General features: G+C 47.4%; 1 protein-coding gene across 4 annotated transcripts in view; it reads right to left on the bottom strand.

Moving 5' to 3' along the window:
- The window catches only part of LOC147251600 (transcription factor COE3), a 150,235-nt gene extending 126,069 nt beyond the window's left edge, over window positions 1–24,166 (bottom strand). For 3 of the 4 annotated variants that reach the window (XM_086222404.1, XM_086222406.1, XM_086222405.1), the window contains exons 1-3: window positions 23,518–24,166; window positions 22,594–22,651; window positions 14,624–14,851 (exon numbers count right to left, since the gene is read on the bottom strand). In XM_086222404.1, the coding sequence (XP_086078530.1) occupies window positions 14,624–14,757 (134 nt within the window). In that variant the 5' untranslated portion in view covers window positions 14,758–14,851; window positions 22,594–22,651; window positions 23,518–24,166. Of the gene's footprint in view, window positions 1–14,623; window positions 14,852–18,494; window positions 18,572–22,593; window positions 22,652–23,517 lie in introns of those variants that run through there. The other variant, XM_086222402.1, reaches the window with a different exon arrangement.
- Between the last annotated feature and the right edge of the window lie 581 nt (window positions 24,167–24,747).

The following is a 24,747-nucleotide window of genomic DNA, read 5'->3' as shown; positions in this document are numbered from 1 at the left end:
ACATTAGGTGTGTGTGTGTGTGTGTGTGTGTGCATGTGTGTGTGTGCGTGTGTGTGTGTGCGTGTGTGTGTGCGTGTGTGTGTGTGTGTGTGTGTGTGCGTAGCCTCCCTCATCTCTGACCCCCACAGTTTAACAACTGATGTTGGACTTTCTGTCTGTATTTGGAAGGTTATTAACCCCGTGAACGCTGAGTAGCTGACGAGGGTTTTTACTGTGTCGCTGTTCTCATTCACCCATCAATCCAGCATCTCCATGGAAACAACACAATCAAGGCAACAATTGGGAAGAACATATTATAACATCAGTGGCTCTCAAATCTCTAAAATATTATATGTATCTGTGATCCGTTGCAAATTAAACACACATAAATATTAAGAAACATTTGAAATGAATCATGTGAAAGGAGATAAAATATCACAAATTTCTATTTCCTTTAGCCCCTGACAGCGTCAGACATAACAACCTGGTGTCTCCATAGCAAAACGAGGGGGAAGTCAAAGGTCAAGGTCCCGGTGACAAGAGCTCATGGGTTGGTTGTTGCCTCTGCCTTTGATTTAAGAGAATAATCCTGCTTTCAGTTGTGGAAATACATTTCCCTCAATGCTAGTGGGGCGGCTAACAGGGGCTGGCAGGCATTCTGTCAGCTCCCTCCATCAACAGCAGGAGATCTGGATGATTCTCAGGTTTCTCTCTCACGTCTCCACAGATTTATGGAGGTTTATTATCGACAAAAGATCTTATTTTGGGGAGAAAGTGTGTCACGAGTCTGAAGCTGTTTCTAGAACGTCAACAGATAAACTGCAGCTTTAAAATCTCATTAATTTATTTGTTTTCAGAGGGAACTTTATCATGAGTAGATCTCAGGCTGCTGTTTATGTGCTTCAACTTGCTTTTACAGCAGTAAAATAATTAAAATGTGTGATTTGGCAGCAAAACCTGAAAATCTAATTTTTGTCTTCACAGAAACTGGATGATGAAGGCCGACTAACGAGCAGCTGATTTAGTAAGGAGGTGTAAATCGTTTTGGAGCTGCAGATTCATTCTTTATTCTCCACGTCTCATTTAAAATGTTGTCAATACTAAAAACATAAAGGCTCCTCACAGAACAGATCGTGATGGAGTCAGAAACCTGCTGAACAACAAATGTTGTTTGAAATGCTTCAGAAACGAAGGAAGCAGGACCAGCGTCTGCATCGTAACTGGAAACTACATTTCACACTTCAGAGGTGAAACTGCGATGTTCGGCTTCTGCTGGTGTGAATACCTGCCAACTGGAATCACTACATTTAAATAACGTCAGAGCACCAGCACATGCACTCCTTCATTTTGGTTGATGTTGATGATGATCAGTTACCCAGGGTCAAAGGTCACACAGAGGAAACCGGCAACCTGATTTTTTTTTTTAAGATTTAAAAAAACACATCACCAAGCTGCTGATTTTGGGAGAAGTGAATAAATTCCGTGTTGCTCCTGAAATGAAACTGCCGGGTCCTCCAGGAAGCGGCCTGCGCTCTCAGCCGCGGGAACCAGCAGCGTCTGAGGGGGAAACGGCAGCAGAATATTTTTACATCAATCTCATTTCCCTGCTCGCTTTGTTTCCTAAAACACTTTATGATCAATACCATCGCCCGGGCAGAGTAATATTTATTCATGCTCTTCGTTTTCTTCCCGGGGTTGTTTTTGGAAGCTGGCCGGTTCTTTCCCTCCCGGCTCAGCGGAGGATTCCCCCGACGGCAGATTAATACAGCCGTGACCTTTCTGCACCCACATTAGCCATGCTTAACGCCTCATTTGTAGCCGCTTTGTGGCGAGCTGAGTCTCTGACTGGCAGAGTTTGGAGAGAGACGATGCCGGAGGAGGAGGAGCAGCGGCGCTCAGGTGTGTACCAGCGGCTCTCTGAGTGCTGCTGCCAGCAACACAACAGTGTTGGAATAAAATAACAGCAATACAAATCAGACTTCAACACGTTCACCAGCAAATGTGTTCAGCGGCTGCCTGTGAACATCTGCTCCGCCCGTGCGTTCATCGCAACATGTCGTTCCATCCAGGGTGTCTGCTTCACTCTACCAACATCAGATGGAACACATCGCTGCAGCGAGCAGGATGATGCGCGATCCGGGGTTTACAACGTGACATCATGACTTCCAACCGTTCAAGTCGTTTGATGCATGACGCCGTTTTTAAGACGCCGCTACCTGATTGGAGGCTGAAATACCGCAGTCACTCCCCCATGAGCAGATCAAACGGGTTCCGAGTCTCATCCATGTTCAGTTGATGGAAATGTTCCAAATGGATACAAATAAAAGTTCCTACATATTCATCATACAGAGAACAACAGAGAGTCCCGTCAGACGCGAGGTGTCACTCCAATAAGCAGACAGAAACAAGGCACGACATCATGACGCTGACGTCGAGACACAGAGACACAAGCAAGTCACTGTAAAATGCTTGTTTTCTGAATGAAGTTCTGATTTACAGACGTCCGATGATGCAAGTCGACCCGTCCTGAATTCAAGGGTACCTCGACGTAAAGGTCACTGATGTTGACCCTGGACTTGGTGTTAGGGACCACTGCTTATGTTACAAGCACCCACCTGACCAGCAGGGGGACCCATATCTGCACCATCAGGGCGCTGCTTGGTGTTTTTTTGAACCCTCCAGTTCAATGTGAGGGTCCACATCTCTTTAAGTGCAGTTCCTTCCATGAAATCCCAGAGGTTCACTTGCTTCTGGAACCTTCCTGGAACCCATCAGTTGTGTGTGGTCCACAATGACATCATTCTTTTGATAAAGAACTCTTTTAGAATGTAATAAATCTGCGTTAGTTTACTGGCTGAAACATCCTCAGAATTGACCTTTTTTACAGACGTGACAGTTTTTGGCAGAACTGACACTTGTTTAACTTTTAAATTACTAAAAACAAACAGAGACAAACAACTGTGGTGAATTTGGCACCTGCGTCATCCAGAACGCCATGAAAGCATCACTTCCACCACTTAAACACCCCATTATAACAATTACACACAATGCTTTTCAGCGGCCCTCCAGACAGCCTATCGCCACCGCCGCCGCCATCCTCATCCTCTCACTGCTCTGCCTCCACTCAGAAAGCTCGTTAGCATCATTATTATTTCAATTATGCTAATTGCGGCTGCATCCACTCGTCAGTGCGACTTGTATCCGGCTGTTAGCACTTGGCACAAGGTGTAATAAAAACAGTATCGATGGCACCCGGCTCGCTCGAACATGCCCAGAGTGTAAATCACACGCCAACAACCTGAGAGGAAAAATCACACACACAAGCACACAAACACCCACACATGCACTCACATGCGCACACACACACACACACACACACACACACACACACACAAACAACCACAGGGAGGCAAACGAGGGCCGCCGACCGGCACGTTTGTACCACAGAGCCTGAAATTAAAGGTCAGTGGGAGTCGTGTCAGGCACTCTGCAAACAATTACTGAGCATGACAGTGGTCCAGTTCACACACGCGCGCACACACACACACACATTCAGAGTATTTGTGTTCTGTCAGCCAGTGGTCCCAGTAAGGATCTACTGGTCTGAATGGGCCTCAGCTGCTTTACTCTCCTGGTTCACATTTGCGTGCAGATCTGAAAGTTCCAAAGAGGTCAAAGCTGCTCACTGAAGTTTGGAGAAAGTGTCTAAAATGTGGAAGATCTGCGAGATTTAAGAAACTTCCTGTGCTGCTCAGATGTGCGTTGTTATTTTGTGATTGTTCCTGCTGACATCAAGAGTCCGAAGCTGCTTGTTGGGTCTCTGGGTCCAGAGACTTTCTCAGCTGATCACACGCAAAGGAACGCTGGTCCTTTTAGTAGTCAGCAGGGAGGAGGGGTTTTCGTCGTCCAACAGGAAGTTAGCATGTCAGGGAGGAGGGGTTTTCGTCGTCCAACAGGAAGTTAGCATGTCAGGGAGGAGGGGTTTTCGTCGTCCAACAGGAAGTTAGCATGTCAGGGAGGAGGGGTTTTCGTCGTCCAACAGGAAGTTAGCATGTCAGGGAGGAGGGGTTTTCGTCGTCCAACAGGAAGTTAGCATGTCAGGGAGGAGGGGTTTTCGTCGTCCAACAGGAAGTTCGCGTGTCAGGGAGGAGGAGTTTTTGTAATCCAACAGGACTACAGAACAGCTCTAGCAGAGGGAACTGTTTGACTGAGCAAGCTCGTTAGCACGAGTTCCTCGTCCTTTCAGTATTTAGCATTTTGATATATTTGATATTCAAGAGGTTAATACTGTCTCACCTGTTTAAAACCAGTAAACACTCCAGTGAGGACTAGCTGAACCGAGTTAAAAACTAGTTCTAACGGGAACCTTCAAACCCAGCCAGAACACTCAAACCATCTGCCAGATACCAGCCTACACACACACTCACACACCTGCTTGGTCGTGCGTGTGTGTTTTCACTGTCGAATCGAAACACTCATTAAGTGAATCAATAGATGAAACTCTCTCTCTTCTCCTGCCCTGCGTTATATCAAGGACGTCAGACCTCAGAACCCTGCCTCGGTTCTTCTGTTAGAACAGGTTCTGCTGTGTTCAGTGTGACTGTGAACACCTGGGGTGCCGTCCCTCCGTCCTGACTGAACTGAACGGGCCAGTCGGATCAGGACTGGCATTCCAGCACCAGACGGGTTCATGGGTTTGACTGTCGTCTGACCGACGGTCACAAGCCCGCGATGTGTAACTGACATCTATAGCGGTTTGGAATGCGGCCATGGCAACGAGCGGAGGGGGGGTCTTCCACTACTTTCACAAGCTGATCGCAGTCTCATCAGTATCTCAATATCACAACTTTAACCCTTGATGCAATTAATACACAATTAGTAGTTTTACACACTTCCAGGTCATAGTGGAGAAGTGACAGGAAGTACCCTTCACACACAGCCCAGCCACGTGTGTGAAGGGTACTTCAGTAAAAGTACCCTTACAAAGTCATAAACTACAATACATTCCTGACACACATTTGCCTTCTTCCACGATCCGTCTTTTAAACGTGATGACAGCGACCCTCTTACTGGGCTGGCGGCTCAGCTGCAGCAGCCGTGTCCCGGACCACCTGCTGCTGGGTTAGTTTGGAACCGTCAGGCAGACGAACAGAGGAGCCTAAACCCTAACCCTCCAGAACCCAGAGACCCTGGCAACGTCAAACACTCGACGTTCTCTGCCATGAGTTACATCCTGATTCTGAAGAGTTGGGAACATGTTTGCTTGAAAAATACTGAAAAGACTCATCGATGATCAAAACAACTGACAATTAATTTTCTTGCGTTTGGTAATCGATTAATTGTGGCAGCTGTGAAAGTGATAATTTAATGAATTAGTTATCAGTTGTTTTTTCTTCTTGTTTCATTCAAATGTATTAATTGTGATGTAATGACGAAGGGCGTGCAGGAACACCGAGGAGGTGAGCAGGTACCGGACGTGTCTGTCAGTTGAGTCCAAATTTCATTTTAATTTATTTTATTTGGGGTTTCCTGCTGCAGACGGACGTCCGTCGACGCCTCGCCCACTGCTGACGATGGCGAGCCGACAGCTGCGAGTCCACGTCCGTCTTTCCATTAAGACGCTTCCTCACACGGCGAGCACCTCGCACAACACACTAATTATCACGCGTACTGTTCTCTCACACACAGACGAGGTCAGGAGGGGAGAGTGAGCGTGTGCAGAAGCGCCCTCCGTCTAAAGACTAATTTGTTGGTAATTGCAGCATGACAGGAGCAGCCATCGCAGCACCGAGCCGCCGATTCTCCGAGCCAGGCGCCCTAATTAGGAATGACACACACTATTAAGGTGCACAAATGGAAATCAGTCAGCAGGCATTTGTTCCTCCATGGTGGCGCCGCCGCCACTGAACTCCCAGCAGACCCCCCCATGATGCTCAGTGATGGACCGTCCACCAGCCCCCAGCTGGAAGGTTCTCCAGTTCGTCTGCTGTTTGGAAACATGTCACCATACGGAACATTTCAGCGGCTCTGTATTGACTGGTTGGCTGCTGTTGACGCCAAGGGTGGATTGGCGCACGGGAAGCCAGGGATTTCCCCGGTGGGCCACCAGAAAAAAAGAAAAAGGAGGAGAAACAAGTTTAGTGCAACAGCCAACAGCGTTAAATGGCTGGTGGTGGGGGGTAGGTCGGGCCGGGGTCCATTATGCGTGTTCACGTATCACTGCCTGCCTGCACTGATAATAGCCAATCAAATTTGGTCAATGTTGGTATGTCCCACCCATTTCCTCTGGCTGTTGCAGCTGTCACTGTCACTTGTCAATCAATCACACTGCACTAACAGCGTAAACAGCTTCGGTGGACAGTGGGCCAGCGCGATCGGGGCCGACGGAGCATAAAAATGTAAAGCAAGGGATAAAAAAGAAACACCTCCAGGAAGTTGCAGCAACAAGTAAGAAAATCACGGACTTGTTTGGTGGTCGTTGGGGTTCAGCCGTCACCACCAGACAAGAATCTGACGTTGCCACACCCAGCACTTTCTGAACATGCACCTGAGTCCGGCAAAGATATGACATCATCCATCAAATGGTAAAGAGAGGAAAGGTGTTGAGTACAGCGGACCAAGCGATCGTCCGAGCTGCTGGGCCAGGATTGTTCCCATTTTAAGGTTTTAGTTTTCAAATGTCAGGTTTCTATTTTCAGTTTAGTTTTCATCATCATAAATGTTCTGGGTCAAGTTTTTATGTGCCTTTGTTAGCTTTGTTGTTCATCTTCTTTTAAATACCATTTTATTGAAATGGGCTTCTTGTTGTAATTATGTTGCCCTCTAGAGGTTTACTCAGGGTATAGACAGTGTCATTCAATCCTACATGTCTAACAGACCATTGCACCAATGATCCAGGATCAAAGTCCCTACATGCTGTCACTGTTTCACTCTCGGCTACTCAAGGGTTCAGGTCATTGATTACCAATCAAATTATGGCCCAAAACAACGTGAAATGCAGGTGTTTTTTTCTCCCCATCAAGTTACATAAAACTTGTGTTGCCGGCTGGCTGGTCCCCAACACCATGCATGAAGTGGGCCGGTCTGCCAATGAGTCCCAGACAGCCGGGGCCTCCATCATGTGATCAGAACATGTCGGCTTGTCTGATGACGAAAGCTTTAAATAGTCAAACCTGTATGTTGTGTTCAAGGTTCTGGAAATCTGAGTTCTAGTTCATGTCAAATGCGGTGGCATTTTTTCCTCTATTCTGCTGTTTCTCACACACACACACACACACACACACACGCACACACACACACACACACAAAAGCTGCATCTGAGAGGATGGTGAGCAGGTTAACAAACCAATGGGCTGGCCATGTGTGTGTGTGTGTGTGTGTGTGTGTGTGTGTGTGTGTGTGTGTGTGTGTGTGTGTGTGTGTGTGTGTGTGTTAAAGGTGGTGGACACTGCTGTTGACCCCACGTCCTTCTTGGACTGCCATGATAAGTTGCAGCACTCTGACAAAATCCATCACTGCCAGAATCTCTACGACTACAAATGTCCCTCGGCAGATAGACGAAGTCACACAGGTGAGGAACATCCAACCCACAGCTCTTCACCTGGTCTCCACCCCTCTGACCTCATAGCCTCCTCCTTATATCCAGGGGACAAATATGGGCATTGCAGGAACGTCCACTCTTCACAAAATCATTTAACTCATGACAAGATAAAATCGTCGTCAGTGGAATCTGCGAGATCAATTTAAGGATTTTGGAAAGAGACTCAATTATCCTCAGAATCAAGTCCTCTCATCTCCCTCGTCAGTCCTTCACGACACCCAAAACTAGAATACAAAGTCCCACTTGCATGGATAAACACACTGCATTTCCTCACTGACCTGAAAACCTGTCTCACATAGAGACACTTTGACAAGATGTGAGACAAAAATCTGACTGGAACTGGACTCCAAACACACGTTGGTGGATCGTTGTCTGAAAGGTGGCTCCGCCCACCTCTGATGAGCATCTGAGCAAAAGCTGATGATTCAAAGAAACTCAGATGTGTTACAGGGCCCTGTTTGTCTCGAGGAGCTTTTGAACACCCGAGGTGAGTCAGAACCAGAACTTCAGCCCAACTCGTGGTACTACGCACGACTGACCTCGATCAGGTATACCAGCTTCCCTGGCATGTTCACACCTGGAGCTGCCTCACTCAGCCACTCAGGACTTCCTGTACCCTTGGCTGAGTCTGCAGTCTGCTGCCACCGGAGCCTCAGCGGCGCTGACAACTCTTCGGTCCCACCAGCCCGGGGATCACACCGCCGGTCACAACCTGGCTTCTCCAACATTTGGGCTGCCCCTGAGTGCTGAGGTCATCATCTTCACCCATCAATAAGTAACTGCACTTGTTTAATTTAACCATCCAAAGTAGTCATGACCCACCCCTCCAACAAGAGTGCCCCACGTAGTCCACCTTCAAACCGAGTCTGTGTCCTTCGCGTCACACCTGAAGCCGTCCAACCACGGAGCAGACCTGCAGCTCTGTCCTCTCATTTAGTTTCAAGAGACCCAACTACTCCTCACAAGGAAGCACATCTGAGATGGCGCCGACCCACAAACATTCTCCAAACGCACCGAGCCCATGGGCGGCCTTCTGCCTCGCCCGGCCGGCCGGAGTGAGGGGGGCGGCCTCGATGAATGAAGTACATAATTCAGATTCAAGATTCAACAACCTTTATACACACACACAGACACACACTCACAGACACACTCACAGACACACACTCACTCACAGACACACACACACACTCACAGACACACACACACTTCACACACTCACTCACAGACACACACACACACACTCACAGACACACACACACACACTCACAGACACACACACACAGACACACTCACAGACACACACTCACTCACAGACACACGCACACACTCACAGACACACACTCACTCACAGACACACACACACACTCACAGACACACACACACTCACTCACACACTCATTCACAGACACACACTCACTCACAGACACACACACACACTCACTCACAGACACACACTCACTCACACACACACACTCACAGAGACACACACTCACTCACACACACACACTCACTCACAGACACACACACACTCACAGACACACACACACACTCACTCAGACACACACACACACACACTCACAGACACACACACACACAGACACACAGACACTCACAGACACACGCACACACTCACAGACACACACTCACTCACAGACACACACACACACACACTCACAGACACACACACTCACACACACTCACTCACAGACACACACACACACTCACTCACAGACACACACTCACTCAAACACACACACTCACAGAGACACACTCACTCACACACACACACTCACTCACAGACACACACACACACACACTCACAGACACACACACACTCACACACAGACACACACACACACACTCACAGACACACACACACTCGCAGACACACACACACATTCACTCACACACACACACTCACACTCACACACACACACAGACACACACACACTCACTCACAGACACACACACTCACTCGCAGACACACACACACACTCACACTCACACACACTCACACACAGACACACACACACACACTCACAGACACACACACACTCGCAGACACACACACACATTCACTCACACACACACACTCACACTCACACACACACACAGACACACACACACTCACTCACAGACACACACACTCACTCGCAGACACACACACACACACACACACACACACACTCACACTCACACACACACACACACTCACACACACACACACTCACACACACACACACACACACACACACACTCACAGCCGGTCTAAATTTGATAGAAATTCCATTCCTAATTTTCATATTATTCTTCTCAGTGACTTTCACTTTTTTTGATCTGGAAATCATCTTGTGACTCTCTGGTGGGTCCTGACCCTCACTTTGGGAACCCTTGCTCCATCGATCACATGAAAACCTGAAACCAAACGTTCCCAGAACGCCGTGGTGAGAAGACGAAGGGGGACGAGCTGACCCACGAGGACAGAGGGGCCTCTGATACTGACAGCGCTTATATTTGTTGATGCTCCTGTTGATCTTTATTGCTCCATTGTGCGGAGTAACACAATAATATCGCCATGACAACTTATTATTGATCAAATTATTTTCTGATCATATTAGCTGATAGCTGATGATCTATGGAAAGGTTCCTTTGGAATGATTTTAGGGTTTCCGCAAAGCTTGACCTGACAACACCAACCATGATGATTATAATTATTACAATTATTATTATTATTACATAAATAATAGTTTTATTATTATTGTCATTATTATTATTATTATCATTATTATTGTTGTTGTTGTTATGTTGACATCCGCCAATTGCTGAGCAGCTGAGACGGCGCCGCCAGTCAGAGTGAGCTGGCCATCGCGTTTGCCAGCGCCGGTCCTGATGAGAGCGGGTCGGGGCCTCTCGTCCTCCAGGTGCAGGCACAGAGGGACAAACTCCTCTGATTGGCCTGGGAATGCCACGCCTCCACATTCCACAGAGGTATTTGGTGTGAGTGCAAAATGAACAAAACTTTTTTCAGAGTTGTAGAAGAAAATTCCCACAATACGTTGTTAGGAACTAGCGAACGCAGTAAACGTCCGAGTGTGAGGAACGTCCTATCCGGTTCAGGACGTTTCCTTGTGACACGAGTTTCTTCAATTCAACAACTGTTGAGTTGCGGAGAGAAAAACAATTCTGAAGCGTTTTTGTGATTTCACTGTCACATGAGAGACATTTCTGACTGACCGCAGAGTTTCGCCATCAACGGAGCAACACTGACATGAACGAGACGCGTCTCAAGACCTCCAGCCAGCTGAGAACAAGTTCATGAAACTATACAACATAATGCCCCGGGTCTACAATGTAGAGATGAATACACACACACACACACACACACACACACACACACACGCCACCAACACAGGAGAGAAGACAACCTTCTGCATCTGTAACAGAGAGAAAATAAGGCCTGTCTGTCTTCCAGCTGAGACGACGACGCTCCAGACGCTCAAATCTTTGTCACAACCTTTTCTACATTTAGTGTTCTATTTCTACAAGTTCAAATCCCTCCGGACACATTCACCTGAGCACACACGCGCACACACACACACGCGCACACACACACGTCTTTTCCACATTTGTCTCCAAAGAGAGAATTGCAGAAAAACTCGCCGGGCTCTTTATTTCTATTTCCATCTTTTCAAGAGTAGAGGAAGGTTCGCCATGTCCAGGCTGACTGAAGTCTCTTGTTCTACGGTTCTGTTGCGTGTTCCGAGTTCCTGGAAACTTTTCACAGGCTCCTGGTAAAGATGTTGAACTCAGGTTTATTCGCAGTGAATCTGTGAGGGTGTGGAACCGTTCTGTCAGATTAACGAGCCAATCACTTCACACCATTTCCAGGAATCATCAGCAGGATGTAAAGCAGGCGACGCTCTCGTCCTCCAGCACTCAGCCTGATCAGATAACCGATCATTTATCAATAATGTGGATTAGTGCTGAGATTATCAGACACACTGCTGATATTGGTCAAGATTTTCTTCACACACACACACATACACACACACACACACACACATGCACGCGCGCTTTCAGCTGAATAAAAGCCAAAATAAAAATCAATAATCATTCTGCGCTTTTTCCTGAAATCACATTTCACAGTTCCATTTATAACTGATTTAACTAAAGAATAAGGTCATGTGACATGAAGCTAATATCACAAAGTGGATTTAAATTCAATATCAAAATATCTAAGAAACAAAACGGTGTGTAGGGGTGAATATTTCCTCTGTGTCTGATGTGAATTCATGCAACTATGGATTTTAGTAACTTCAAAAAGCTGCAACATCGGTATTAATCATTTTAAACGAACAAATGTAAAATGATGTGGGTAAAGATTCATGTACAAAGGCGCTCACACTCTCAGCGGCACATTCTGATCTAAATGATTCATAATTAATCATTTATGATTTAGCTGCATCGGCAGGAGCAGAGACCCAAGATTTCCACACTTTTATAGATCTGAATATCACAGCGATGAAACAAATAAACTGAATGTGTTTTAGCTGAAATGACCTGAAGAGAAGAGAGTAAAGACACAGACTCTGATGAGGAGGCGCCACACCTGAGGTGAAAAGGTCAGGAGCGACGCCAGGAAGGAGCTCGGGACCTGGATGGAGGCTCGCACCAGCGGGATGAGGGGCAGCGGTTGCCAGGGAGGCAGAGCGATGCTGCTCACACATCCCACCACGCTTCCGCTACGTATTTTGCTTCATACGACATATTAAAATGTAACGTTTGAAATGTCTTTGTGACACAGGAGAGTGGGACGTTCTCCCGAGTCCTCCTCCCGTTATTCTCACGATCCTCACGCTGACTGTTGACGGTAAATGTTCTGCAGTGAGGCCAGATGCTGGCGGTGGTTCTCGCCGTCACAGTAACCTTCTAGTCTGCTTCTCACTCCTTCAATCTGGAGGCGAATCGATCTGATGTGAAACGCCGCTGGAGCGCCAGCGGCTCGTCAGCGGTACGGACCAACTCACAGCTGCAGGACGTTCCTCTGCTGCTTCTTGGCGACTCGAACGCTGAAGGTTCCCAGATTTCCCACTGTAATACAGCGCCTCCTTCACTACTACGACGGCACCCTCTCTTCTTGACATTTACTATTTGATTGATGATTTTATTTTGTTTCATGTCCACTGGCAGTTTTGTAGTTTTGAACAAAGTTTCACTGAACCAGGAGCTGGAGACGCTGAAGGGAGACCTCCAGCCAAGAACCGCAGCAGTCGTCTCAGCCTGCACTCACAGAGTCAAACGCTGAGAGACCTGATGTTGTCTGTTGTCTGTCACACAACCCTAACTTCATGAGTCAATTCGTGTACTCGCGTGTACTCGCGTGTACTAATGTGCTGGGAGCCGACCATGAGCTGCAGTCCACTCAGGCTCGAGTCCCGAGTCCCGAGGAAGGCTTTCAGGGCCGGAGAGGCGTTGAGGACGTCTCCCAGTGACTGACAGCAGCCGTGTCACACGTTGGTGAGCAGACGGAGGATGTCGGACCCGGACCGCAGCTCAAGCTCATAGTGCCTCTCGTGTCCCGACATGGTCCCTGTCGCCGGGCGAGTCTCTCCTTTCTCTGAGGCTCGTAAGGAAGAATTCCTCTGGTGCCTCTTCCTCAGAGACGTTTTTATCTTTGGGGGTTTTTATTCTCTGAGTGGAGGTTTGGTTTGTGACGTTTAGAGAAACCTGGGGAGTTTGTATTTACTTGTCTGGCTGAGTCCTCTGATGGGGTCGAATCTTCCTGGTCTGACAGGCGACCGTCAGGACCAGGAAGCCCTGCTCGACTATCAAATACATTTTGAAAAGCAAAAGAGCATTTAAAGACCTTCATGATGATATTTTCTTCTTTTTGCAGACAAGAAAATTTTGACTGAGGAATCAGGGAAATAATCCCATTAATTGAACAAATAACTGTTAACTGTAGCGTTCATATTCGTTTCTCCCTCTAAATTCATGACTCTGTTTCAGGCCTAATTTTTCTTTAGACCAAACGTCACATTTTGCAACATGAAAAATTCAGTGTGTAAAACAGGAGTTTCAAATATATTTTCATGAAAAAAAACTCAAAAAGATAATTATTAAAATGCACTACGCACACGAAAGGCTCTCTGGTTATTTTCGCAGCTGAAGACGAAGCACATTTTACAGCTGGAATTGCGAGTTTTTCCTGCAGAGTTATGAGCTTAAATATCCCGAGCGGAGCAGAGAGCGCTGGTGTCAATCATTTCACCGAGGAGCACGCAGCCTTCCTGGGGCTGGGCTCGCATCCCGCAGCGCTCAGCTTCTCTGGAGGAGACGCGAGAGTTCGCGACGTTCAGAACTTGAGAGAAATTCTGGGAATTTAAAACTTCACCCGCAGTTTTTAGCTCAGACTCCCGGCGAGCCCGCGATTTTATAATTGTTGTTTTGTTTGTTTCTTTGCTTGTTTGTTTGTTGCTTTTAATTTGAGGGATTTGAGGTCCGGTGAGTTTATCTGAAGGTCAAACTGAGGCGCGCTGGTTCTCCACCTTCAGATTAACGACATTGTATTTCACGTTGACGGCGGGCGTCTCTTCTTCTCCTGTATCAAACGTCGCAGCTCGGTTCCGGTGTTTGGAGTAAAATCATCAGGTTTTTATTCTGTCAATCATCTTCCGACGTCTCCGGCCCCGCGCGGCGCGAGGCGACCGGCGCGTCCGTTTGGTTTCACGGACCTGAGTTTGGGGGCCGAGCGGACCGACCAGCGACTTTAATGTATTTAAAAACTAAAACCCAGGTGTGTGTGTGCGCGTGTGTGTGTGTGTGCGCGCGCGTGTGTGTGCGCGCGCGTGTGTTTTAAAAGTTTTAGAGGTTTTCTTCTGGGGAGGAAGAACCGGTTCCTCCTCTCTAAACCCGCAGCAGCTCCGACTGACGTTCCACCTGCAGAGGAACCCGAACCTCCCGCGCGGCACAGTTCGGCCCCGGCGGCTCGCGAGGTCCGGACCGCCGCGGAGAGGACAGGCTGGGATGCGCGGAGTGTTTTACCTCTGGGCCGCAGTGTTGGCGTCCAAGATCCCCGCGCCCTGCATCCAGGAGCGGACCGGGGTCATGCCGGTGGGGAGCGGCTCCTCCTTCATGGTCAGGGCCCCCCGGGGGAGGCTGTCCTGGATGGAGAACATCAAAGTGTCCTTCTGGGAGCTTCGTCTTCTCCAGAAACAGCAAAGAACAAGAGTAATCCTCCCGCAGCAGCCACTCAGACAGCCGGAGGACCACCTGGATTAAGGTGGAGATAAGAGGAGGACGAGGAGGAGGAGGAGGAGGAGGGGGAGGGGAGGGGGACACTCAGTGAGCTTCCCTCAAGTACCGGGTCCTGATCCAGAAAAGTGCCCGGATCCCTCTGGGCTTCTCCGGGTGGCTTTATTTCCCAGCACCGACAGCGGCGGCTCACAACCGGCGTGTCTGAAGTTGAAAGAGGGCGGAGAGCGCAGCGCGGAGCGGGGCGAGCATCTCCGAGGAGCCAGGACACGGAGCCGGCAGCCGTGGGCCGAGGAGCGGGGCGCGGGAGAGCGGAGCGGGAGAGCCGGGATCAGAGGGAGGCGAGCCGCCGCGGATTGTGGAGAAATGAAAAGTGGGATAAAAAACAAGCCAGCGCTTCAAAAAGGAGTAAAATGAAATGATTAGCAAACAAGAGGGAGGGCCGGGCCGAAGACGGCGCTGCTCCCGGGGGAAGCGGGGGATTGGGCAGCGAGGAACCGTCCCCTCCTCCCCGGCTCTTTATGGCTCCTCCGTCCCGGCGGAGAGCTCCTTCTCCCGGGGTCCGAGACTCGGGATTCCCGGGGGACCAGCGTGGACCGAAAGGGGGCGTTACCAGGTCCATATTAGGACAAGCCACATGAATATAGGCCACACCTCCGAAATTTTATTGGAGAACGTCGGCCTCTGCGTCATCGTGTATTCAAAGCGCGCGCCAAATAAGGGTTTCCGCGTGTTTTGCGGCGTGAAACACGGTGGAAGTGAGAGAGAGAGTGAGAGTGTGTGTGTGTGTGTTTGTGTATGTGACCGTGACTGTGTGTGACGGAGAGTGAGAGTGTGTGTGTGTGTGTTTGTGTATGTGACCGTGACTGTGTGTGACGGAGAGTGAGAGTGTGTGTGTGTGTGTGTGTGTTTGTGTATGTGACCGTGACTGTGTGTGACGGAGAGTGAGAGTGTGTGTGTGTGTGTGAGAGAGAGAGAAAGTGCAAGTGAGTGTGTGTGTGTGTGTGTGTGTGTGTGTGTGTGAGAGAGAGAGAGAGTGTGAGTGCAAGTGAGAGTGTGTGTGTGTGTGTGTGAGAGAGAGAGAGAGAGAGTGTGAGTGAGACAAGAGACTATGTGTTTGTGTGTGAGAGAGAGTATGTGAGTGAGACAAGAGACTGTGTGTGTGTGTGTGTGTGTGAGAGAGAGAGAGAGAGAGAGACAGTGTGTGTGAGTGAGACAAGAGACTGTGTGTGTGTGTGAGAGAGAGAGAGAGAGAGAGAGAGAGTATGTGAGTGAGACAAGAGACTGTGTGTGTGTGTGTGTGAGAGAGAGAGAGAGAGAGAGAGAGAGTATGTGAGTGAGACAAGAGACTGTGTGTGTGTGTGTGTGAGAGAGAGAGAGAGAGAGAGAGTATGTGAGTGAGACAAGAGACTGTGTGTGTGTGTGAGAGAGAGAGAGAGAGTGTGTGAGTGAGACAAGAGAGTATGTATGTGTGTGTGTGTGTGTGTGTGTGTGTGTGTGTGTGTGTGTGTGCGTGTGTGTGTGTGTGTGCGTGTGTGTTCATCAATGATCAGAATCAGGTGAAACCGACTTCTCTGTCTCGGTCTCCGGTACCGCCGTGGTCTCTACACCCCCTGAGCCGGCGGGCCCGGACGGTGTCGCGCGGGAGGTTCGGGTTCCTCTGCAGGTGGAGATGCTACAGGTTCACAAACGCGCGCGGTTCCGTCCCCTCTCGCGCAGAGGTCAGATTCCCCGCCTGAGACTCCGCTCAGCTTTCTGCGGGTTCGAGGCTTCAAGCCCGCTGACGGACACATCGGCCGCGGTCGGCGGGGTGGTGCGGGATGCCTCCTCGTGTCACTGACTGACGAGCGTTTGGCGCCAATTTGCACTGTTAAACACGCGGACACGCACGCGCGCAGCCGTTTATAGGGACGGATAAGAGCTTTTTATCATTAACTGAGAGTGGAAAGTCGTGATGATGGCGATGGTGAATTCAGGGCTGAGCAGAACTCCTCGAATTAAGAGAAACCGGCGAGAAGCTCCGGGTAAATATTTATCTGCTGCGGCCCCGTGGGACGCCCGGAGTACACACACACACATATATGTGTATATATATTTTTATATATATATAAAATATATATGTATATATATGTGTGTGTATATATACATATATACACACACATATATATGTATATATATTTTTATATATATATATAAAATATATATACATATATATGTATATATACATATATATACACACATATATGTATATATATTTTTATATACATATATAAAATATATACATATATATATACACATATATGTGTGTGTATATATATTTTATATATATAAAATATATATACATATATATTTTATATATAAATATATATATACACACATATATGTGTGTATATATATGTATATATACATATATATGTGTGTATATATACTATATATATATACACACACAAACACATATTATATATAAATATATATGTACACACACACTTATATACATACATTTTAAGTACGTATATAAGTGTGTGTGTGTATGTGTACATACACACGTGTATGTGTATATAATTTCATATATAATTTATGTACATAATTTATACGTATAAATTATATTTTGTGTGTATATTATATATAAATATGAAGAAAGTAATTTAATATATTTATATATAAGGTTCCAGATCAAGGAAGCAAGTAGGCAACAGATGGACCCAAATACTACTGCAATTATTGTCATTATTATTATTATTATTATTATTATTGTTGTTGTTGTTGTTGTTGTTGTTGTTGTGTTCCGTCTGATCAGAGACAGGTTTGTTGGATCACTTCGTGTAAATCTTCCACCCGATTGTGTCATTTTCTAGTTTTGAAGACAGAATTATGTATCACTATTTGGTGCTGTAGTTCCATCTCTGTTTCATCTAAATGTGTGGGTCAGTTCTGTTTGGTGAACATGAAGAACATTAACAACCTCTCAGCAGGTACTTCATTTAAGAACATGCCAGAACCTTTTCCCTAAATGTGTCACCCATTTTTTCCAAGTACTTAAAAACATAGACGTACCTGAGGTGGTCCCAGTCCTGGCAGAGACCCACCAGGACTCTGAAGATTCCCACAGGAGTCACAGAAAACACCAGAAACCTCGTCATTTAGGCCAAAGCCCACAATCCAGAAGAACCCTCAGTAAGCCCTGGACCTGTCTCAAGACCTCTGGCTGAGACCTGATCTGGATCCCTCACAGAACCCCCAACACCTTCAAGAACCCCTGAAGCTCTGATAGAACCAAGCCTGGAACAACAGCAGCTACAACCTTCTGTGGAACCCACTAAGAAACCCTTCCAATCATCTTTCCTATATTACCTTTCAACACGTCTTGGATTCCTCTGGTTCTCCTGGACCCTCTCAGAACCTACAGAACCCCTCCACCAGAACTCCTAGAGCTTTCTGGGAATCATCAGCACCTGGCAACAACAGCGAATAAACTAAACTAGAACAGCTGGGATCACCTAAGAACAGGAGCCGGAATCCTCTGGACACCAAAGCAAAGCTGGGTCTCTGAAGAACCACAACAGAACATCAAGAGAACAATTCTGAAAGGATTCTGAACACATCCTCAGAATCTGAAGCGCCTGGATTGTCAAATCTTTGCCAACTGCCAGTAAATCAGTACCGAGGAACCCTGCAGGCTGCTGCGTTCTCCTGCGGGCTCCGGACTCTGCTGCTGACCCGTCCCGTGTGACACTCGGATGCCCCTCGGTCCGCTCCCTCTGATGCGGGACCACCGGGCCTCCGGTCCGTTGCCGCCGCGGTCGCAGGGCGCCTCCTGGCGGACGGGCGCAGGGCTGCAGCGCCGCGTCGTTCTTGCTCTTCGGGATCTCCAATAACGCTGGAATGTTTGACTGGGCTGGTATGAGTTCCAGGGTTCATTGGGGGAACGCTGAAGAACCCGTGTAGACATTTTAAAGCTTTGCTCTCTGACTCGGTGGATTTCCTCTAAAAAGGTCACGCTGACGCCACTTACCGCTACCAGGGTGGCAGCTGGGCCTGCACACGAGGTCGGCCAGTGACGACACTGATTCCGTCAGATGACGTGACGCCGGACCGTCCGTTCAGTCAACCACAGCTCTCCTCTAAAAAGAAGAGGACTTTCTGAGAACTGTGGAACCGTTGGTAGAACTCTACTGATTATTAATTAATTCATGACTAATTATTATTATTATTATTATAATACTAACTCTACTGATCCGGATCAGTCCACCTCAACAGTGGTTCTTTCTCCGTCTGTCATGAGTTCGTGGTTGTTTATAGGTAAAACTCTCAACTGGTGGTATACATATTTAGGAATGCATATATAATAAGATGCTTTATTTTTAATTTGATACACCAATTTTAAAGCAGGGACAAGGCATATTAATGAAAATTTCCATTAATTATATGCAAGATTACCTTTATTATAATTTGTAATCATCTTTATTGTTACCATCCTTGAAGCCTGCTGGGAAACTTGTGAGACAAAGAAAAAGGCCAAAAACACCTGAGAGGCCGTGTCCTGACGGGGTCTTGGTCAGGCAGGCTGACCTTCCCTTGAGAGAACTGAACCTGTCTGTTCTTCTGTTGAAGGAGGCGTGTGTGTGCGTCACTTCACACCGTGCTCTTCCTCCCTGGCTGGCAGCTCTCTGGCTCCCACTGACGATGTAAACAAACAGATGCAGGATAAAAATAGGGACTTGTGTTGTTCGCTGGGGACTATTTTCAGCGGCGGAGTGAGTGAGACACTGCAGTGCATGTGATTATGGTGAAGGAACCTCTCGTCAGCGGGAGGGAGGATGTGGAAGGGCCTTGGATGGTGATCACTTTTGATGCTGTTTTCTCAGGACCACAAGTTAATTATTGCATCGTCGCTGCTCTGGGAGGACGGCTTCACCGACCTGAAGACAAGGCCTTCTCTCCAGGTAACGACAAGTGAAACTATACAAGAGAACAAACTTGGTTCATCTTGAGAGCATGAATGTTGTTAGAATGTTCTCTCTCAGGTGTTCTGAGCTTCACCGTCTGGAACTTAACTGGTCCTCACAAAGACAGAAACCCAGGATGACAGCTTTGTTTGGATTCCAGCCTGTCTTTTTCTCTTCTGATCTGGAATCAAAGCTGGTCAGATCAGTGGCTCCTCAAGCCTGCAGACCTCCTGCTGCGAGAGGTCATGACCCCACTTGACCATCTGAGGGGCGTTTAACCCTTGAGATGCCCCCAGACACATCTAAACATCCTAAAAAACGCCGCCGATGCCCCGACACTGGGCAGCCGCTGGCTGGTGAGAGCCGGAGACGCACGTCCGACACTCTGTCTGCTTCACTCTTTTCTTATTTCCTGTTTTATTTTCACATTTGCTTCTGACTCAGTTCCCTTCCTGCCTGAGTTCCCACCACGATGAGAACGAGCAGAATTTCCCAGACACACACAAGGAGGATCAGTGGTTCCTGTGTTAGCTGCTTCTTTTTTAAAGAATTTGTGGAAACCTGAAGCGATGCAGAAGACGACAAATACCTGAGGAAGCACCTGGCATGAGTAGGAGAGCACAAGAGGAGACGTTGGATTTGAGTGTGAAGTGCAGGTGAAGAGTGCCACCTAGTGGAGACAACAGCTTCATCATCATCATCATCATCCATGTTGACTTCTGAGAGACTGATAATGAATCAACCATCCGCAGCTGGAAGGCAACTCACCGCTGCAGTCCATCATACTCAAATGAAAAGGATCCATGAAAGCTCCAGAGAGCTGTGAAAACAGACTCCTTCAAACGAGTCCGACCAACAGTTCTGACCCAGAAATATGAGAATTATGAGAATGAGTTGAAAAAACAGAACCACTCCACGCTGTTGGTGCATTATTCCAGCACGTATCAACCATCGCTCACTTATTTCTAAACCACAGGGAGGGAAATTCAACCATTGCCTCTAGGCACAAAATCCACAAAGACGTGACGGGTGCTGAAGCCTTCTATTACCCTCTATGGCTCACGTACATCAGGGTCACATCCTGAGACCATGCATGTGAGATGAAGCATCCCCACGACAATAACATGCAAATCCAGCGGGACAAGACATGTTCAAACATGAGTGATGGCTGCAGAGAAGCAGCACAGACCACAACCGATGCCTCTTAGGGTAGCAGGGTCCAGTGACACAGTTCTGGAGTTACACTGTGAGCACTAACCCTGAGAATAGAGTGGATACAATTGAAATAGCCCTGACCGTCAACACACACACACATGCTGGAGGTTCAGGTCTACATCAGATCCACCAGTAAACACCAGACCGGTGGATGGTGGAGGTTCAGTTCTACATCAGATCCACCAGTAAACACCAGACTGGTGGATGGTGGAGGTTCAGTTCTACATCAGATTCACCAGTAAACACCAGACCGGTGGATGGTGGAGGTTCAGTTCTACATCAGATCCACAAGTAAACACCAGACCGGTGGATGGTGGAGGTTCAGTTCTACATCAGATCCACCAGTATACACCAGACCGGTGGATGGTGGAGGTTCAGTTCTACATCAGATCCACCAGTAAACACCAGACCGGTGGATGGTGGAGGTTCAGTTCTACATCAGATCCACAAGTAAACACCAGACCGGTGGATGGTGGAGGTTCAGTTCTACATCAGATCCACCAGTAAACACCAGACTGGTGGATGTTGGAGGTTCAGTTCTACATCAGATCCACCAGTAAACACCAGACCGGTGGATGTTGGAGGTTCAGGTCTACATCAGATCCACCAGTAAACACCAGACTGGTGGATGTTGGAGGTTCAGTTCTACATCAGATCCACCAGTAAACACCAGACTGGTGGATGTTGGAGGTTCAGTTCTACATCAGATCCACCAGTAAACACCAGACTGGTGGATGGTGGAGGTTCAGTTCTACATCAGATCCACCAGTAAACACCAGACTGGTGGATGTTGGAGTGGTGGAGTCTTAAAAACCTGGGTTGCTAACAAGAATCTAGAGGAGCCTACAGAGGTCATGGAGGTCATTAAAAGGTCATCAGGGGGAAACACAAGAAGCTTGAAGCTTAGTGGTGGTGACCTTGAGGTCATGTGACCCTGGTGTATCTCCTCCATAGGCTAACGCAGGGGTGGGCAACCATGTGCCACGGAGGGCTGTGTGTATGCAGGTTTTCCTTCCAACCCAACACTTTAACTGGTGACCTCACTGATTAACACTCCTCTGTGGCTGAAGGTGTGTAAATCAGTGAGGTCACCAGTTAAAGGGTTGGGTTGGAAGGAAAACCTGCATACACACAGCCCTCCGTGGCACATGGTTGCCCACCCTTGGGCTCACGTTAGCTTAGCACTGCTAACCGTAGCGTCCAGGCTTCCAGCATCATCAGAGGGTTCATCAGTGAAGATGATCTTGATGAACTGAACCTGGAAGATCATCAACTTTTGTTCACCAGAGCTGATTTACTGGTTCAATCACCACAATCACATGGAGCGATCCTATTGGCTGCTGGGGCAGGAACCAGGATATGACCACTTCCTATTGGACCACAAACATACCTCATCCCTAACAGATATTGCAAATTAGCATTCACTACCAACACCAATATTTGCATTGCATGGCTGGTTTCAGCAGGTCTATCGACAGCGTAGTATATTTGTCCCTATCAAATCAACCCTAACCTACAATTAATAAATCAAAAGTATCTCCTCCCTGCTGGCTAACAAAAGGACCAGCGTTGCTCTGAAAGTTGGAACTGAACGCTTACCGTCACTCCTTTGAACCCCTCTGGCATCAGACCTCAGCCTCCACAGGAGCAGCTTCTCCTGGTGAGAGATGAAGACACCACTGTGTGAGTGACAAGGTTTCTATGTCTAACATGATGAACACGGTGTCAAACAGGCGCCACAGCAACACGGAATGGGACCCAGTTTATCCCTCTTGTTTATCAGGTTACTTCATGTGAAGACAAATCAGAATCAGAATGCTTTATTAATCCCGGGGGGAAATTCTGTTGTTTCAGTTTTTTAAAGCTCTCCAAGTACTATGAAGTAAGAAATTACAATAATTAGAAAAGTGCAGACTTTAAGAAACAAGATAAACTGTAAGAGTAAGAGTAAGCATAAACGATTTACAAAGCACAGTAGTTTAAGACAAAGAGTATTGCACAGTTTACAATATTGCACAGTTAAGTAATGACATGTTATTTCGTGTTTCTGATTTGGGTTATGATTTGACCCTTTTGTCCATTTTGCACAGTTGAGCGTCATGTTTGAAATTCCCAGCTGGGGAATTATCCCAAGCTCAGTTTCTGGCCTTATCTTCAGAATCCCACATAGCTTTGCGAACTATCTGGATGCAAACTTGTTTTCTGTTGTTCGGACAGAAACATTCCAGCGGCGTTAACATCAGTGACCCATAGCACCTCCAAGTAAAGACCATATTTGCATGTAAAACCAGCTTTTATGTTTTAAAGATAAAGAGAAAATGAGTATCTAGTCTCAGTTCTGGGGGGGAAATAAGGAATTTAACTGTAAGCACTATTTAAGTCAGACAGCTTGAGGGTAGCCATTATTAGCTCAATATAGCTCAAACATTTGTTGTTGCATTGGGGAGCCTCAAGGCATCCAGGAAAAATGAATACATCTGACAACACAAATTCATAATTATACTAAAGTTTAAACAAACAAACCTCGTGAACAGTGACCACCGGGACTGTGTCATAATGAATGACTTCCAGAACAACATCTTCCGTGTGAGTCCAGTTTATTTCGATGTCAGTGTTAATTTAGGGCTTAACTTGTAGTCAGGTGGGTAACTGCAATTCAAAGCTTGCAAATATGAGGCCATGGAGGGAAAATCCAAAGACTGTACCAAAGTGTGGAGGGGGAACGCATTCTTCCTTTTTACAACAGCGCCGCCGCCATTTTAGATGAATGCGTCAACTGAACCATTATAACGTCAACAAAACGAGACACGAGACGCCAGGAAGGAAGTGTGCAGTCGAAAAAAAGCGTCATGTAGTTTCTCGACTAGTCACATTTACCGGTTTTTCTGGTACATTCTTGGATCCAAAATGGCGGAAAACGATACACTGTTAAGTTGTTAGGTTGTACTGCAGCCCAGGGCAGCAGGTACACGCCCGGCGGCAGCAGCAGCAGATGTGCGCCCGGCCGATGGACGGACGCCCGGTCGCGGCAGCGCCAACTACCGGGAGACTATTAGGTCCGGGAACTGATAGTTTGTGTGTTCGAAGCAAGTACAGGAGGGTGCGTTTTGAGGATTGTGACAAACTGTAAAGACGGGATCGACGTGAACAGGAAGCCATTTTAAGTCAAGCGGTTGAGGTGGAAACCGGATGTGGATGTAGCGTGGTTTCTCATGGGAACAGGGTCGCGGGGGTGGAGCCCCCTCTGTCCCCCTGACATTGGGTGAGAGGCGGGGTTCACCCTGGACGGGTCACCAGCAGCAGTTAGGGGTTCAGAATCTTGCGCATGGACACATTTTTTCAACCTTTATTTACCCAGGAATGCAACATACAACAACTTCTTATTTACAAGTGTGATCTGAAGCAAAGAACAAAGGCTCTTTGAGAGGGGAGGGGCTGCTAAAAGGAAAAACAAGCTCATAGAAATTACAGAAGAACAAATAAATACATGACGATAAAACAGAGGGACGTGACAAGTAGGTTTTGCTTGAAGACAGTAAGCTGAAGGTGTTTGTAAAGTACTTGGACTTGGTCACCGGGGGAAGTGAGGATCGAACCAGCGACCCTTCGCTCACTAGTCAGCCACTCTACCTCCGAGGCATGCCGCCCCCCAGAACATAATCTGAACAGTCCAATGTTCCATCTCTCATAACAAATGTATGAGCTGCTGGTTTATCACACACAGTTCAGATAGATGTTGACTTCATTTTAAAA

This window comes from Aulostomus chinensis, chromosome 13 (genome assembly GCF_037954235.1).
Source record: "Aulostomus chinensis isolate RoL2024-O1b breed Wild chromosome 13, RoL_Achi_v1.0, whole genome shotgun sequence".
NCBI classification, from domain to species: Eukaryota; Metazoa; Chordata; class Actinopteri; order Syngnathiformes; family Aulostomidae; genus Aulostomus; species Aulostomus chinensis.
Note: the sequence above shows the minus strand (reverse complement) of the source record. Positions and strands in the feature narration are given on the sequence as shown.